The sequence below is a fragment of the Anabas testudineus genome, chromosome 2, assembly GCF_900324465.2.
Source record: "Anabas testudineus chromosome 2, fAnaTes1.2, whole genome shotgun sequence".
Taxonomy (NCBI): Eukaryota; Metazoa; Chordata; class Actinopteri; order Anabantiformes; family Anabantidae; genus Anabas; species Anabas testudineus.
This window is the reverse complement of record NC_046611.1, coordinates 4,212,846-4,227,863: the sequence shown is the minus strand read 5'-3', so window position 1 is coordinate 4,227,863 and position 15,018 is coordinate 4,212,846. Positions and strand designations below refer to the sequence as shown.

At 41.2% G+C, this 15,018-nt stretch overlaps 1 protein-coding gene and 1 non-coding gene across 4 annotated transcripts; one reads left to right on the top strand and one right to left on the bottom strand.

The window, feature by feature from the left end:
* Nucleotides 1-458: 458 nt before the first annotated feature.
* On the bottom strand, nt 459-14,270 carry atp7b (ATPase copper transporting beta). Of its 3 annotated transcripts, XM_026362546.1 has the most exons (22): nt 14,201-14,263; nt 13,788-14,080; nt 8,696-9,467; nt 7,131-7,373; nt 6,854-7,017; nt 6,609-6,770; nt 6,446-6,519; nt 5,388-5,571; nt 4,960-5,193; nt 4,782-4,873; nt 4,565-4,692; nt 4,088-4,242; nt 3,870-4,004; nt 3,594-3,788; nt 2,958-3,140; nt 2,640-2,823; nt 2,391-2,531; nt 2,152-2,294; nt 1,863-2,066; nt 1,662-1,779; nt 1,318-1,420; nt 459-1,114 (listed from the first exon to the last, which is right to left on the bottom strand). In XM_026362546.1, the coding sequence occupies exons 2-22, from the start codon at nt 13,935-13,937 to the stop codon at nt 850-852; spliced, it is 4,029 nt and encodes a 1,342-aa protein (XP_026218331.1). In that variant the 5' UTR covers nt 13,938-14,080; nt 14,201-14,263; the 3' UTR covers nt 459-849. The 3 variants fall into 3 exon arrangements, with proteins under 3 accessions (XP_026218331.1, XP_026218333.1, XP_026218332.1); XM_026362548.1 differs by lacking the exon at nt 1,863-2,066 and having other exon boundaries at nt 14,201-14,270; XM_026362547.1 differs by lacking the exons at nt 13,788-14,080; nt 14,201-14,263 and adding an exon at nt 12,238-12,273.
* Nucleotides 6,085-6,157, top strand: trnar-ccu. The gene has a single exon. It is a non-coding gene; the product is annotated as a tRNA-Arg (tRNA).
* Nucleotides 14,271-15,018: the final 748 nt, after the last annotated feature.

The window sequence follows — 15,018 nt, the reverse complement described above, 5'->3', positions numbered from 1 at the left end:
ATGGCTTACCATGAAATATCCCAGGAAGTCATGTCACTGAACCAGCATGGACATCGTTACTATTACTGATCACACCTGCGCTATCACATGTCAAACTGTCTGCTGTGAAAAAGGGTCTATTATGTATTCTAGAGTCATGTTCACATCTCTGAAGACTATATATCTATTCACTTGTGATTAAGATCGACAAAATGAAACTTCTACTACAGAGTCCAAGCACGAGGTGATTTGATTAATCTGCTTCATTAATTAACCCCGGCACTGCTCAAAATATATGTGAATGAAGAGTCCAGAAGATCCGTGCTCCACGTCTTCGTCTTCTTATTCTTCACTGCTATATTTAACACGATAACTTTACACCTGTGAAGCTAAAAACAGGAATTTAAAACACTGGGACATACGGTTGTTCACTCTGTATGTGCACGTTTCCAACCTGAGCACAAAATAAGACCCTTCAATAGAAGAAAGATATAATTTTTATGAGAATCACATAGAAAAACAATCATGTTCTACAATATTTTCATGTTTTTCTGAATTTTTAAATACATATATTATTCATAACCTGAAACCAGCGCTCACAGTGCAGTCTTGGCTCACAGGATTATCCGAACAATGTGCCGCTTTACAATGAACAGAACTTTATGTTGTGAGCTTCACTTTGTGTTAGAAGAAGGACTTTTAGATATTTTCTGAAAGAATGTGATAGATTTGTTGGTGTCCTCAGAGACAGATAAAATGTTCAGTGTCATGTCAAAATAAAAGCAAAATTATTCCTGTCTGTTTACATAAATAAAAAATAATATAACACAACGAGAGAACCAAGCAGTCTTTCTCCGCCTTTTCCCTTCCCTATACGTTAAAGTCCTCTGCAGCCTGATGATCCAGGAGCGAGTAGCGGTCCTGCTCCTCTACTCCTCCAGAGCTAATGGATGGTCCCTGGCCTGAGAGGGTTGGTGGGGCTACGTGGCTTTGGTCCAGCTGTTCCCGAGTGCAGAGCGCCGGGCTGCGCCGCCGGCCGTCCAGACCCAGATGTGTGCTGATCTGAGACGACCGAAGGCTGTTCATTTGGCCTCTTGCAAGACCCTCATACATCTCTACTGAGGTTTTCTTATACCTGAAGGAAGCAGATGATTATTATATTCAACTGTGAATGCAACTGAGAAATATGATGACATTTAATAAAAAATATAGCTGATGTTGATTCTGATAAAGAAGCAGATATGTCTAGACTGCAGTCTTCATATATTTACACGCATTGCTTACAGTTTTATGTTCATACTGTCTTCAAATCAAGTTCAAGTACATTTAGTGACTCACATTCTCAGCATCAAAGAGGACAGAACCACTGAAACAGACGAGGCAGCCATCGCAGCTGAGCCCATCCATGGTTGAAGCACGAGCCCGATGGGCATGAACACACCTACAACAGTGCAGAGCAGAGGGCAACGTGGGCAACAGTGCAATACACACTTCCAGATGTTTAAGTAAGTGTAACTTTGCTTCTTCTGTGGAATATTGTGCAACTTTAATTCAGATTACAGATGCAACCACATGGTGTCAGTATAAACAAATGTCTGTGGCTCTCTCCATAAGCTAGTTTCCAGAGGACACAGTCTCCTGTAGATCGGATTCTTCAGGGAATAGTCGGCGTAATCAGTTACCTGCAGCAACTGGAATTCCGAGGAGGTTGTAGATAAGAGCAAAGACAAAGTTGATCCTTATCCTCCTCACTGTTTTCTTTGACAGTTCGATACTGGCCACCACATCCAGAAGATCATTCTAAAGAGGGTAAAGACCTTTGAGTCAGACAGTTTAAAGATCTCACTGTACCTCCACACAGACTGTCACAGAGAGACACCTACTCGGATCAGAACAATATCAGCGGCCTCGATGGCCACGTCTGTGCCTGTGCCAATGGCAATGCCGACGTCAGCCCGAGCGAGGGCGGGCGAGTCGTTCACGCCGTCTCCCACCATGGCTACTCTCAGGCCTTGTTCTTGCAGTTCCTGCACTTTCGCCACCTTATGTGACGGCAGCACCTCTGCAAACACCTTTCTAATCCCCACCTATGTTCAAACAACAGCCCAGTTTTTCATTTCATGTTTTATAATCAGATTTTTAGAATCCTATAAATGTGTGTGTGTGTTTTACCTGGGCAGCTATGGCTTTGGCTGTGCGTCGGTTGTCTCCTGTTATCATGACCACCTCGATGCCCATGCTGTTGAGTGTATGCACGGCTAACGCCGACTCAGTCTTCACTGTGTCTGCGATGGCTAACATGGAGCACAAAACACCTACAGAGAACACATATACGTACATAAGAAATAATACAACAGCTGCTTCACCCCGAACATCAGATTTGCTGCTCGGTTGCAGGTTTGTACCCTCACCATCTATAGCTACCAGGATAGCTGTCTGCCCTTTGGTTTCATGGCTGGACATGGCAGCATCAACATCAGCTCCAATGTGGTGGCCGTTCCTCCTCATCCACTCTCTATTCCCAATCAGGACTGAGTAAGACTGTTGTTGGGCTAAAAAAATTTAATAGATGTCAACAAGTGCCATTTGAAGCAAAGAGGACTTAATGGTGCTGTGAACAGTAAACATGAACAGGCAGATGTGCCAGGGAAATATCAGACCTGCAGATGGAGCCTCCGCAGCAGAGAGCATGCTGCTTTCATCAGTGGTGGCACCTGGCAGCAGGAAACGCTCTTCACTCTGCTGCTGCAGCAGATGTTCCACATTGGAAACGCGGCAGCTGATCCCACATCCAGGGACCGCCTGGAAGTCCTGGCAGTTTCCCAGCAAGTCAAAGCCCAGCTCCTGTTGTGTACAACCTTGGTAATTTGATCTGGATACAAACTGATTAAAACAGCTTTATGGAGCATCAAAGACACTTGTAGTTTTTAAATACACTGCTCCATAATGTACACGGTATAAAAAGCTGATTAACTAACTTCTTTGCAGTATCTAGAGACTGCCATGCCCAGCGGGTGCTCGCTGCTGGCCTCCGCCGTCCCGACCACCACCAAGATCTTTCTCAAGGGCATTCGGGCCATTTCCCACAACACCAACACACGAGTCACCCGCGGCACGCCGTTTGTAATCGTTCCGGTCTTATCAAACATCACAACACTGATCTATGGAGCAGTAAAACACACACAAGTATACAGATTGGCAATGGTTATAGATATTACAACAGCGAGTGTGTGACCTGGCCCTGGAGTGTGGGAAACAGCAATAACAACATTAAGGAAACGGTATCACTTACACATTGAGGCTGCACCTCTACGTACCACAACATACTGTAGGCCCTTTGTTTATTTGACATTCTCAGGGAACCAGTGACACACACAATGGTGCAACTACACTTTGGAGTTTCAATATCAGTTTTCCTGCACTGTGAGTTTTCAGCACAGCAACAACAAATGTGAAAGATATTGTATTTTCAAAACATGTCATAGTCATAACTGGAAAAGGGCAGATGTCCAACTCATTAACAGTGTCTAAGGAATGCTTATTTTGTTGTTTTTGTTCTCTGTATGTAAAATCTACTATAATAAAAGTCAGATGCAGGATGTAAAGTGCATTGCCTTATGGGCCATCTCCAGCGGCTCGCCTCCTTTGATGAGGACCCCGTTCTGAGCTCCAACCCCTGTGCCCACCATGACAGCTGTCGGGGTTGCCAGTCCCAGAGAGCAGGGGCAAGCGATGGACAGCACGGTGATGGAGGCCTGGAAGGCGAAGCGGACGATAACTTCCGCCTTGGAGATGTTCTGGTTATAACCCTGGGACGGAGAGAATGGCTTATTACAGTGATAGTAACCTTCTGCATATCAGATATTTATGAGGTTTGTGTGGGAACCTACCGGGAAGTTCTTCTTCACAATGTCAAAGTTGACAAACCCGATCACCAGCCAGGCCACCAGTGTTAGCACAGAAACAATCACTATGAAGGGCACAAAGTACCCGCTGAGCCTGTCTGCAAACTGCTGGATGGGGGCCTGAGCAAACACAGACCAGGCTAATGTAAGAAAAACAGTTTCTGTTGGTAATATCAAAAATACAAGTTTAAACTGTGTCTTACCTTGGAAGTTTGAGCTTCTTCCACCAGTTTGACAATTTGAGATAATGTTGTGTCGGCCCCCACGTGAGTAGCCTCCACCAGAAGAGCACCGTGAGCATTGATGGAGCCAGCAATCACCAAACTGCCCACCTTCTTACTAACGGGCATCGGCTCACCTTGCAGAAATACAATAAAAATTAAGTCTGCATGGTCTTTCTGTTTTATTCTTAAAGTCTGAACAAAGTACTTTGTTTACTTGATATTATGATTAATGAGCAAGAAGTGAGTTTGAGTTGTAGTTGGACTGTGCTGATTTGATTTGTTGACTTTGAATCAGATAGCAAACATTCACTGATTTACTGCTATGTGATAAATGACCTGTTGTAAAATTGGTGTAAGAAAACTTTATTGCTTTCACAGTAGTAAACTTGTCCATAGGAACATGAATGTGCCAAAATCCTTCATCATGCCACACCATTAGTATGCAGATCCTCCTACCTGTGATCAAGGACTCATCTGCCATGGAGCTTCCTTCAATCACTTTCCCATCAACAGGGAACTTTCCTCCAGGGATGACCTTCACAGTGTCACCCCGCTGCACCAGCTCCACCACCACTTGCTCCTCACTGAAACATAACACAGGTATGGCTCCACAGGTGAGCGATTTTGGAGCCTTTACCTTATGTTTTTATTTAGTGCATCTTGAGCATCTCACCTGATTATGGAGTGATCAGGTCCCAAAGTGACCACAGTGGCATCAGTGGCTTGAAGGGACATTAACTTGGCCAAAGCCTCTGAGGTTTTACTCTAAACATATACAGAAATGGAGACTGTGGCTACTGTTTGGCTACTAAAATCTTTCTAAATATTCTAAAACTTTTATTTTTTCCTACCTTTGCAACATGCTCCAGCCAACGTCCCAGAGCAATAAACACAAACAGCATGGGTGGAGTGTCGAAAAAGGTGATGGGACTCTGGCTTGCTCGCTCAGCCATGGCTACAATGAGGACTACGCAGGAGTACACGTAGGCGATAGTGGTGGCTAACACAATCAACACGTCCATGTTGGCTGTGCGGTGTTTTAACGAGCGATATGCCTGGATGTAGAAGGATCGACCACCAAAGATCTAAGGGGATGAAAAACAGTAAAGCTGTCATTTTGGGAAAAATGGTTTATTGCAAAGGCCTCATGCTGTATAAATGCAAAAAGGAAGCCAGAAAAATCACATTTTTACGAAAAGGAAACCTGTCAGAGTTAAATGAGGTGAATTCAGCATAAAAAACCTTGAATATAAAACAGGAAACCACATGGTTCCCTTACCTGTATAGGCGTACACAGCAGGAAGAAGACTAGGTTGAGGATGGAGAGGCCTGGCAGCAGGTTTTCCTCCGCAGGCATGGAGCCTCCGTGCTCCTGGTGTTGACTGTCCATCACCATCATGTAGATCATGAGACCCATGACGGGCAAACCGAAAACAAGGTTGAACAGGAAGGAGTTCCTCCACCTGGAGCGGCACCAGAAATGCATCAAGTTATCTTCCTTTTTCTAGCGACTTTATCAGGTTTAGCTTTGCACCATTGTCCATCTGTGTGGAGGTTGTCCTTGTAAAACACAAAGTGAGGCATGCACTTTCCAAATCGCAAACAGGAGAGGAGGTACTAGAAAAATACTGGTATTGGCACTTCTATAACAAACTTCCTCACAACACCAGTGGACAAACAGATAAATCACTATTTTCCTAAATCTGAATGAGGTCCCTCTCTGTGTTTTACCCAAACTTCCTTTGTTCCTGACATTATAACCGTCTGTTTCCTGTGTGCTGCTTTTCTATGTGCAGAGCAGGTTGTTCACTTTCCTCAGTGAACCACACAGGACAGAGGCTTTTAGCAAATTCACAGATCCACAGCATCGAGCGCTAGACTCTGTACTGCCTAAAACAACATGCTAACAATGCATTTTTGTTGCTACACAGACTGCAAAGGCATACAATTCAGCATGTGGACAAGGGGGCTGTGAAGCCCCAGTGGCCTAATGGATAAGGCACTGGCCTCCTAAGCCAGGGATTGTGGGTTCAAGTCCCATCTGGGGTGTTGAATTTTTATACAGTGTGGTCCAACAAACATGTTCTAGGTTCGTTTGTTACACATATTAGTGCTTTAATCTTTTCCCTATGTAATCTACTGCATAGTTCATCACTGTAAAATTACTTTAGTGACATTTAATACACAGGAATTGTTTTAAATTATCTTTATTTACTTCTCGTGCATCTATATTAGTATATTAACAATAAAAGGTTCAGATTCCAGAGACATTTTACCATTATGCAGCCTGCACTCCACTAAAACATGACACACATTATATCTGATACTGATACTTACTGTCGAATTTCTTCCGTATGATCGAGGTTGTTTTTGAAGCCCGTTTTCACCAGACTGGCCTCAAATCCAAGACTCTGGAATGAGACACAGCATCAGAATATAATGTCAAGAGTTAAGTGCAGAGAGAAGCCTTAATGTTTACTGCAAAAATACTTGAAAAAACCTGAATGATCTTGATAATATCTCGAGCTCCGAGCACGTCGGGGTTAAACTGGATCTGTGCTTTATTGGTTGCGAGGGCAACAGAGGCCTCGAGGATCCCTTTGGTCGTAGTGAGTTTGGACTCGATGTTGTGGACACATGACGCACATGTCATGCCGGTAATCTACGTGTGAAAGACGGAAATCCCTGATCTAATTTTTAATTTTTATTCAAAATGTTGCATCTCATTTGGTTCTGAGGACTTACAGTGAGGTCCAGTTTCCCATGTGTTACTGCATTGTCATCTATCAGCTTGGCACCAAACCCCAAGTCTTCTATGAGCTTAGTTACAGCAGCAGCGTCTATGATGCTTGAATCATACTTCACCTCTGCCTTTCCAGCCATCAGAGAAACCAACACAGAGATGATTCCTGGAAATCAACATCCACATGCGCTTTAATATACTGTATGCAGACTAATGGATTCTCACTTACTGCATGTGCTGCTTTCCCCTTTTAGATTTTCATTAATAAATCAAACTTGCCCCTGTGTTTGAGCAGGTTCCTCTCAATATTGGAAACACAAGAAGCACAGGTCATTCCCATTACAGAAATGAAGCACTTTTGTACTTTAGCATCGTGAGCGTTGGGATCGGGACTTGCAGAGGTTGTTTGTGATCCAGTGCCATTGCTGACTCCTGCCTTACAGGGTGACTGCAAGTCCGAAGGATCAGAGGGTCCACTGACAGGCCTGGACCTTTCATGACTCTGGATGCTCTTCACAGATTCTGGATGAAAAGAAAAAACAAAATCAGGATGAGCTGGAGCCAGAAATCCAAACTGAGCCTAAGCTTTAATCATCTGACTTTAGGATGGCAGTATCGTTCTGACAACCGCTATGACTCATAAACAGACATGAAATGATCAAATAAAGTCTGTATATTAAGTTTATATAATAGTGGGTGGTTGGATTGCATTAACTTGTACAGGTGTACCTAATAAAGTGGCCTGTGAGTTTATCTTCTCTTTAGCGTCAAAACTGTTCTATAAAAAGTTCATAAGTGACATATGTGGTTGATCTGCCTTTTTAAGCCACATTTTTGCGTCTTGTTTGTGACACATTGAAACATGTATATAAGAAAGGTTTATTTTCCACCGGTCAGGGGTTAATGTCCTTGCTCACACACACATGTCAACAATAGCCGCTGTTGACATGTCCCATTCAGAGCAAACCAACCAACCATGCACGGCACAGATGTTATGTAGAGATTAGTGAGAATCCTTTACAGCACATTGAGATGTACTAGAAGTTAAGAATGAAACAAGACAGCAGCAGAACAAAAAGCGCTGGACCACTTTCTGCTTCACAAGCCAAAAGGCTCAACTTAGCTCAGCCGTGACAGCTGAAATTGAAAACGGTACATGAAAGAATCTGCTCATAATCTGCCTGAGCTAATGCCACGTTTTGGCAAGCTGCATTTGTCATTAACTCCAACAGGAAAGCCCTCCAGGTCATACTTGTCTGGTTTCCACAGTAACTGGTGGAAACTGAGGTGAAGTGGATATGAGGTGACCTGTTGACTTGGTATCTGACAGCAATATACTGTTTGTGGCTTATACATGCAGGGATGTAATGAAAGTATTTCAGCACATAGGATACAGGTTCTACAACATTTCTGAACTCACGGGTTGTAATGAGTAGTATGCATTTTGTTATAAATACCATAGTTATCATGTTTGCATCTAAACATTTTCTCTGCAAGAATTCATCACTGGGTTGAAACAATGTGTTCACATGACAACAACGTTATTTATCTGAGGGCTTCAAACAATAAGTATGCAAGAAGGAAACAGTTCAACGTTCCACAACTAACTCAACTTTTAGTAAAGATACAGGAGCTGAAGAGGTGAGGTACCATCCTGTGACAGTGCAGCATATTGAAATGTATATAATATGTTTTTTTATCATTTAGTTATAGTCAAGTAATCCAGTGTCAGATTCGGTACAAGAAATCTAATTCCAACACTAAACTAATAACTGCTCATCTGTAATGTTTCTAGTGAATGGACAAACAGTAATTAGAAGAAAACTGATCGAACTGGTACCTACCTTCAAGTGATGCGTCAAAGCCCATGTCCTCAATAGCAATCCTGAGCCGTTCTGGGTCTGTGAGACTGGGGTCAAAGGTTATGGTTCCCTTTTCCTCCTTAAGCGACACCGCTATCGACTGCACTCCTGCCATCTGAGACATCCTCCCTTCTATTGACTTCACACAAGAGTTGCAAGTCATTCCTGTAATCCAAACGGTTACAGTCTGTGCAGACAAGTTCAGTATGTCCTTCTCCCAGTGGCTTATGTCTTGTCCAGAAGGATCGTCTGGGAATAAAGTGGCATCAAACCCCATGTCTGCAATCTTGTCTCTCAGCTCCTGTTGTGTAACTCGAAGAGGCTGAAATATAACGAGTGCTGCACCATCTTGAAGGGACACCTTAATATGTGAAACGCCTGGTAGCTCACCAATCTGTCCCTCTATGGACTGCACGCAGGACTGGCAGTGCATACCATCCACCTTAATTTGCACAGCTGACTCCACACTAAATCCACTTGTCTGGAGCTCCAGGGCGATTTCTTTGGTTGTGATAACTGAGGTATCGTAGTACACTTTGGCCAGTTTCCTTGGTAAAGACAAACTGATACCAAGTACTCCATTCAGGCTGGAGACTCTGCTTTCGATGGCTTGGGCCTGGTGCTGAGAGGAGAGTCCTGGGATTTTGAATGTCACCCTGGAACCAGATTTCGGTGGAGAGCAGAGCTCAGTCTGACTCCCACAGTCGTAGGCCATGTTGTCAAGGCCTTTTTTCTCATGGTTTGTGCCACTGTCCTGGAAGGACGAAAGAGAAGTTTGTCAGTTCAGCATCACTTAGGGACTGTATAAAAAATGTTGCAGTATGAAGATGGGCTGCGTTTATATATACAGTATATCATATAATAATGATCATTTTCTTTTCTTAAATCACTCACCAATATTTCAATAGAATATAAAAACACAGTGTAAGTTTAGGTCTAAAGATGATGACATTTAGTACATCAATAAATAACAAATAAAGTATTAAAAAGCTTTAATGCTGCAATTTTCTACTTTTGTTTTGTTTACTCTTGTTTTACACACAAAGAATAAGATTTAATGTACAAAACCAAAATGAAAATACTTAACCTAATTTTGTGGATAATAATTCTCTCAAGCCTAAAAGAAACTAAACTACACTCCATTGTCATCCTAAAAAAATCAGTGTAAACCTGAAGTTACCCTGTGTTCAACAAATTAAAAAGATACTACAAGCCCCCTCTTTTCATAGTTTTCATGCAGTCCCCTGATATTGCAAATTTCTGAAGCTCATTGAATGATTTATTTTGTGTGCCCACTCTGTCTTGAGGGTTTTGCACAGGGCACAGGAGATTAATAATGTGTCTTCCTGTGCACTGGCTCTGGAACAAAGGCAAACACATACTTTGGAAATGTTTTATTTCCTGTAGAGGAAATACTCCTCCAGAGTACGGACAGTGAACAGTCATAGAGTTCATGCCACGATGATCTTCAGTTAACATTACCAGTTCAAGAATTTTAATCCCATGTGAATCAATGTAGCAGGTGAGAAAAAAGTAAAGTAGAAGTTTAACACATAGGTGTCTGTGCAAACAAAAGCTCACACTACACTCACCACAAGTACCAGTACATCGATATGTTTATCTTTCATGGTTAAAATACCTCCAGGTTGTCATTTAAATTGGGATCTCACTTTAATTTAAAGGTCCAGCACGGCTGGTTTGTGGCCTACAAACCACATGACCGGCTCTTCACATAAGCCTCGCAACGTGACTCTGCTTAAAGTCAAGAGCCGCCGGTCACTCACTGAGCTGAGGGGAAAAGTCAGTTACATATGGAGAGTTTACTTTATGTGCTGCTCAGGTTTTTCCTTCTAAATAAGAAGTACATTTTTATGTTATAGTCCAGTGCATATGTTGTGACATGCTTAATGTACATCCCATAGAAACAGCTATGTTAAGAAACAATAAGCAAACTCCCTTTGACCCGCTAAATAAGTCAGACTCAGACCTACGATCCCTGGCTTTGTAGGACAGTGTCTTTTGCAATAAAACACTGGGACTACATAACAGCCTGTTTGCAGATTAGATGTGTAGACGACACTGTAAGTATAACATTAATAAAAAGGTAAGAGGTGGCACAATTGGATTAAGCCTAAATAACTGTATATGTGGATGCTGAGAGTCTTTTATTTTGAAAAATACTTTCTTAAGAGTCCATGCTGCTGATTTAACGATAACAGGTCAGAAACATTTTTAAAAAGATCTGCTAAAAATCAGCCTTGCCTACGCCGCTGTTTCTCTATACAAAAACATCTTCATGTTCAGTTTGAGTCTTAAAACATCGCACAGTGACTGGAGCTGGACCCAAATCCTTCTTTATATTACTGAAAGACAAACACTGCCGCTGAGTTCATGAGGACTGTTCAAAGTGCAACAGCTCTCGAAGAAATCACACACATGCAGTGTATAAATACCTTTCCCATAAACGTCAAACTTTTAGATCTATATTACCTCTTTATTATATTTATTATATTATACCTCTGGTATAAATGTCCAGTGTTTGTGCAGCAATTTATGATGGTAACATAATAAACTGTCTATTTTTTTATGGTTTGTCTGTCTTTTACAGTCATGACCAGAGATGGGAGCTGGCTCACAGACTACAGAGCTGTAGGAACGTCACTAGAGTTGAATTTAAAAACAGGAAGTTAAATAAATTTCTGCTTATTTGAGCTCTATGGAAATTTAATGTAAATCACGGATTCAATAACCCCTGACTGCTTCAACAATACAATTGAACACACAGTAGTCTCAACCTCTGATTCAGGCACATCAAGTTGTCAACATGAGACTAAAAACAGGTCCAACACAAATCTTTAGAGAATACATTTGGCATTTGAAGTACATTGAAGTTAACATGAATGATAGCACATTGAAATGTCATATGGTGCAATAGAAGTGTTTTATATATATATATATAATGCACAACTCTCTGTGAATTTGTATTTTTCTACTTTCCATATTGTCTCTTTTTGACTGTTTTTACTACTTAGTTGGTTTTGTTTATATTGTACATATCATAATTACATAGTGACATAAAGAAGCAGCATTTGTATATTGTTTTGTTGATGTGTTAAGCATTTTGTGCAGTAGTGCATGTTCTATTGTGTTATTGTTTTCACTTTTCGAAAAATAAATGACAAAAATGCTAATTGGTTCAATTCATAACTGTGATACTTTTCACTGGTACCTTCTTTCTACTACTTGCAATGACAGATATTCTTTAATTTAATCTTATCTAAAAAAAAAACTATTAAGAAAATTAAATTCAATTTTATTATTTATTGTAAAAGTCAAACTACCTATTTTGCTCTGCTGATAAATCACAAAACGAAAGATCCCTTTGGAAACATGACAAAGCATTTTCAGAAAGGCTTATTTTTATCAGTGTTCTTATTCTACTTGCAGCTAAAAGCTATTTTCATAAAAAAATTAGACTCACTGTGAATTACCAGTGCACCTTTACAGTTAATAACGCGTCTTACCTGCATCTTAAGTACTTGCCGTCACACCCGTTGCTTGCTGCTTATAATATAAATATGTTCTAGTAAGTGTCATGTTATCATCAAACAGAAAGTAATGATTGGGTCGCTGCTGCACCAACCAAATCCAACCACTAAAATATTCTACCTGTTTACACAGGCTGAGTGTCACTGATTGGATTAAAGGGAAAAAATCCCAGTGTGATGGAGTTGTTAATCACAGTTTATGGTGTTTACTGTGGTGAAGAAGAAAAACGCTTCTCTTAAATGACCAAATCCAGCTTTTCCAATCTGCCCCCAGGTCTAATTAAAGTTTTCATCACTGATTCTCACTTTCATTTCACTCTGTCTGAAGCGCTGCTGCTGCTCATGCATCCTGCCGACACTGACACTGAACAACTTGCACGGTTACATTACACTCGGCTGGCTTCGGTCCAAGGCAAATACAATAAGTGCATTCAACCTACACAGTAACCAGAGCATAGATGTCACAGCTGATACATGAGAATATTCAGCGACTTGCTTTTTCATTTCATTTACTTCCTGACAATGAGAGAGTTGTTCAGGGAATGATCACTGCAGGAAAAGTCAAACAATCGTTTCAGGACTTGCATGTAGTAAAATCATTTAATAAAAACATTGTTCCCATGGTTTTAAACTGCTAACAGCTGCTAACTAGGACACTTAAACCAAACACAGATCTTCCCTTTAAATGTAATGAATTTCAATGATGTGATGTAAAAGAATCCAAAGTTAAAAACATTTAAAGTAAAGTTTGTTGTAGCAGAGATGTTTTATGTTTTCAAAGCTGATTTATCTGTTATCAAATGTCTCATTTAGTCCAACAAACAGCTAAAAATGACTCAAAACTTAAATCAAACTGTAGCTGATCGAACACAGTATTTCACCCTAAACTGTCCAGGAGTAAAGTATAAAGCTGCATGAATGTAAACACCTAAATGAGGTACAAGTACCTTTAGTACACACTAAACACAGTACTTTCACACAGATTCAGGTGTTTTCAGACTCTGGTCTCTGCTTTTTTCTACTTTTCTGCAGATTCAGATGTGACCTGGCTACAAAACAGGTTAATTAGCATATTTCAACTGAATTCTGTGACTTTCAAACTAAACATTTGTTATCATGTGTAACTGGAGGCATGAGATGGAAATACTCCACTCAAGTACTGTAAAGTACTGCACATCAGATGTGTACTTTTACATTTGAATCATCACTTTATTCTTATTCTTTATTTATGTGTCATCAACATACATTTTAGTAGTTTACAATGCAGCATTTGTGTCGTTCATCATGTGTTTCTGCAGCAGCCTCCACTCATGGGACCATCAGTTACACAATAATCCACTTTAGCACATTAAATGATACTAAGCAGGGACCGTGTGTCACCAGAAATAAAATAAAGCTTCATCAAAAGGGTTAAACCTGCTGCATAAACTACTTTTTGTTAGGATCTGTTGTAGCTTATTAAGTTTTAAAAGCCAAATTCCCAGAAAGACGTGACTCGGTGTGTTGAAGTCCCTCTGGAGACCTACCTGCGCACACAGTCTGCTGCAGGAACACTGGACCGTGCAGGTGCAGTCCGGCTTACAGCCACATTCAACCATGCAGATCTGCTCCCCGGCGCCCTGCGACGACTTGGGGACATACTTGGACAGGCTTTTGGGAGACTTCTTCGAAAACATGTTGCAGCCGCTCCGTTGCCGCTTTGGCTTATCTCCACCTATCAGAGGGCAAAAGTCCGCAGCTTGGACCCGTTCCTGGAGATAAGAGCGCAGCGCAGCGCCGACGCGCACCCAGCTCCAAACTCATGTTTTTGACGTTTCAGCTGTGGAGATGGAGGTTTGTGAGCAGAGGGGGTTCATGAGGTTAGGGTGGGCGAGAACTTAGTCACATGACTGGTTAAAGTTAAAGAGCGCATCAAAAACAACAGGACGTCCCGTCTGACCTGCTGATTTAATCTGATATAATCCAGGTTCTCACGATGTCCTGGCCTGTTGTTCTCTGAGGGAAACTAGACGACAGGAACAAACCATATCTGTAGAAAAATAAGTTTATTAAAGTCCAAATAAGTTCAAGTACAAGCTTCACAAAAAGGCAGAAAACGAGCAGCTCCACCGGAACCTTCAACAAACCTGAACAGAGTGGGACGAGGCCAAAATGTCAAAATAAAAGCCAGTTACTGAGCTTCGGCTCCACTCTGGTCTGATCACTAAATTAAATACTGCTAAAAACACCAGCAGCGTGCAACACTTTCCATTTTCAATACTCTCAATTGCACAAACTGACTCTTTGAGTGTATATTTACAAAAACATTTTATTGTCCAATGTCCTGCTGGAAATTATACAATAGACAAAGTGTGTGTGTGTGTGTGTGTGTGTGTGTGTGTGGAGGGTTGAGGGGCATCCAAGCAAACAAAGGGGGCATTAAAAAAGATGCAAAGGAACGCAAAGACAAAAAGCCTAACTTTTGTAAACTAAACAGAAAATAAAATAATAATAAATCCATGTTTCTTCATCACATTTGCATTTTAAAAGCTTATTTTCCACCAAAATATTCTCGCCGACTTTAAGCAATAATAAACCGAGTGACGCTGCATAGGAAGCTACAAGGCACACAGAGGAGGTGGCTCCTGTTCTTTAGCAAAAGAAAAGTCCACGATTAACACGTGAATCTGTGGTTTGAAATAATGCAGGTTTGGTTTTCTGTTGTAGGTGAAAACATTTATCGAAAGACAAAAAAACAAAGTGGAGATGAGCTCCCAA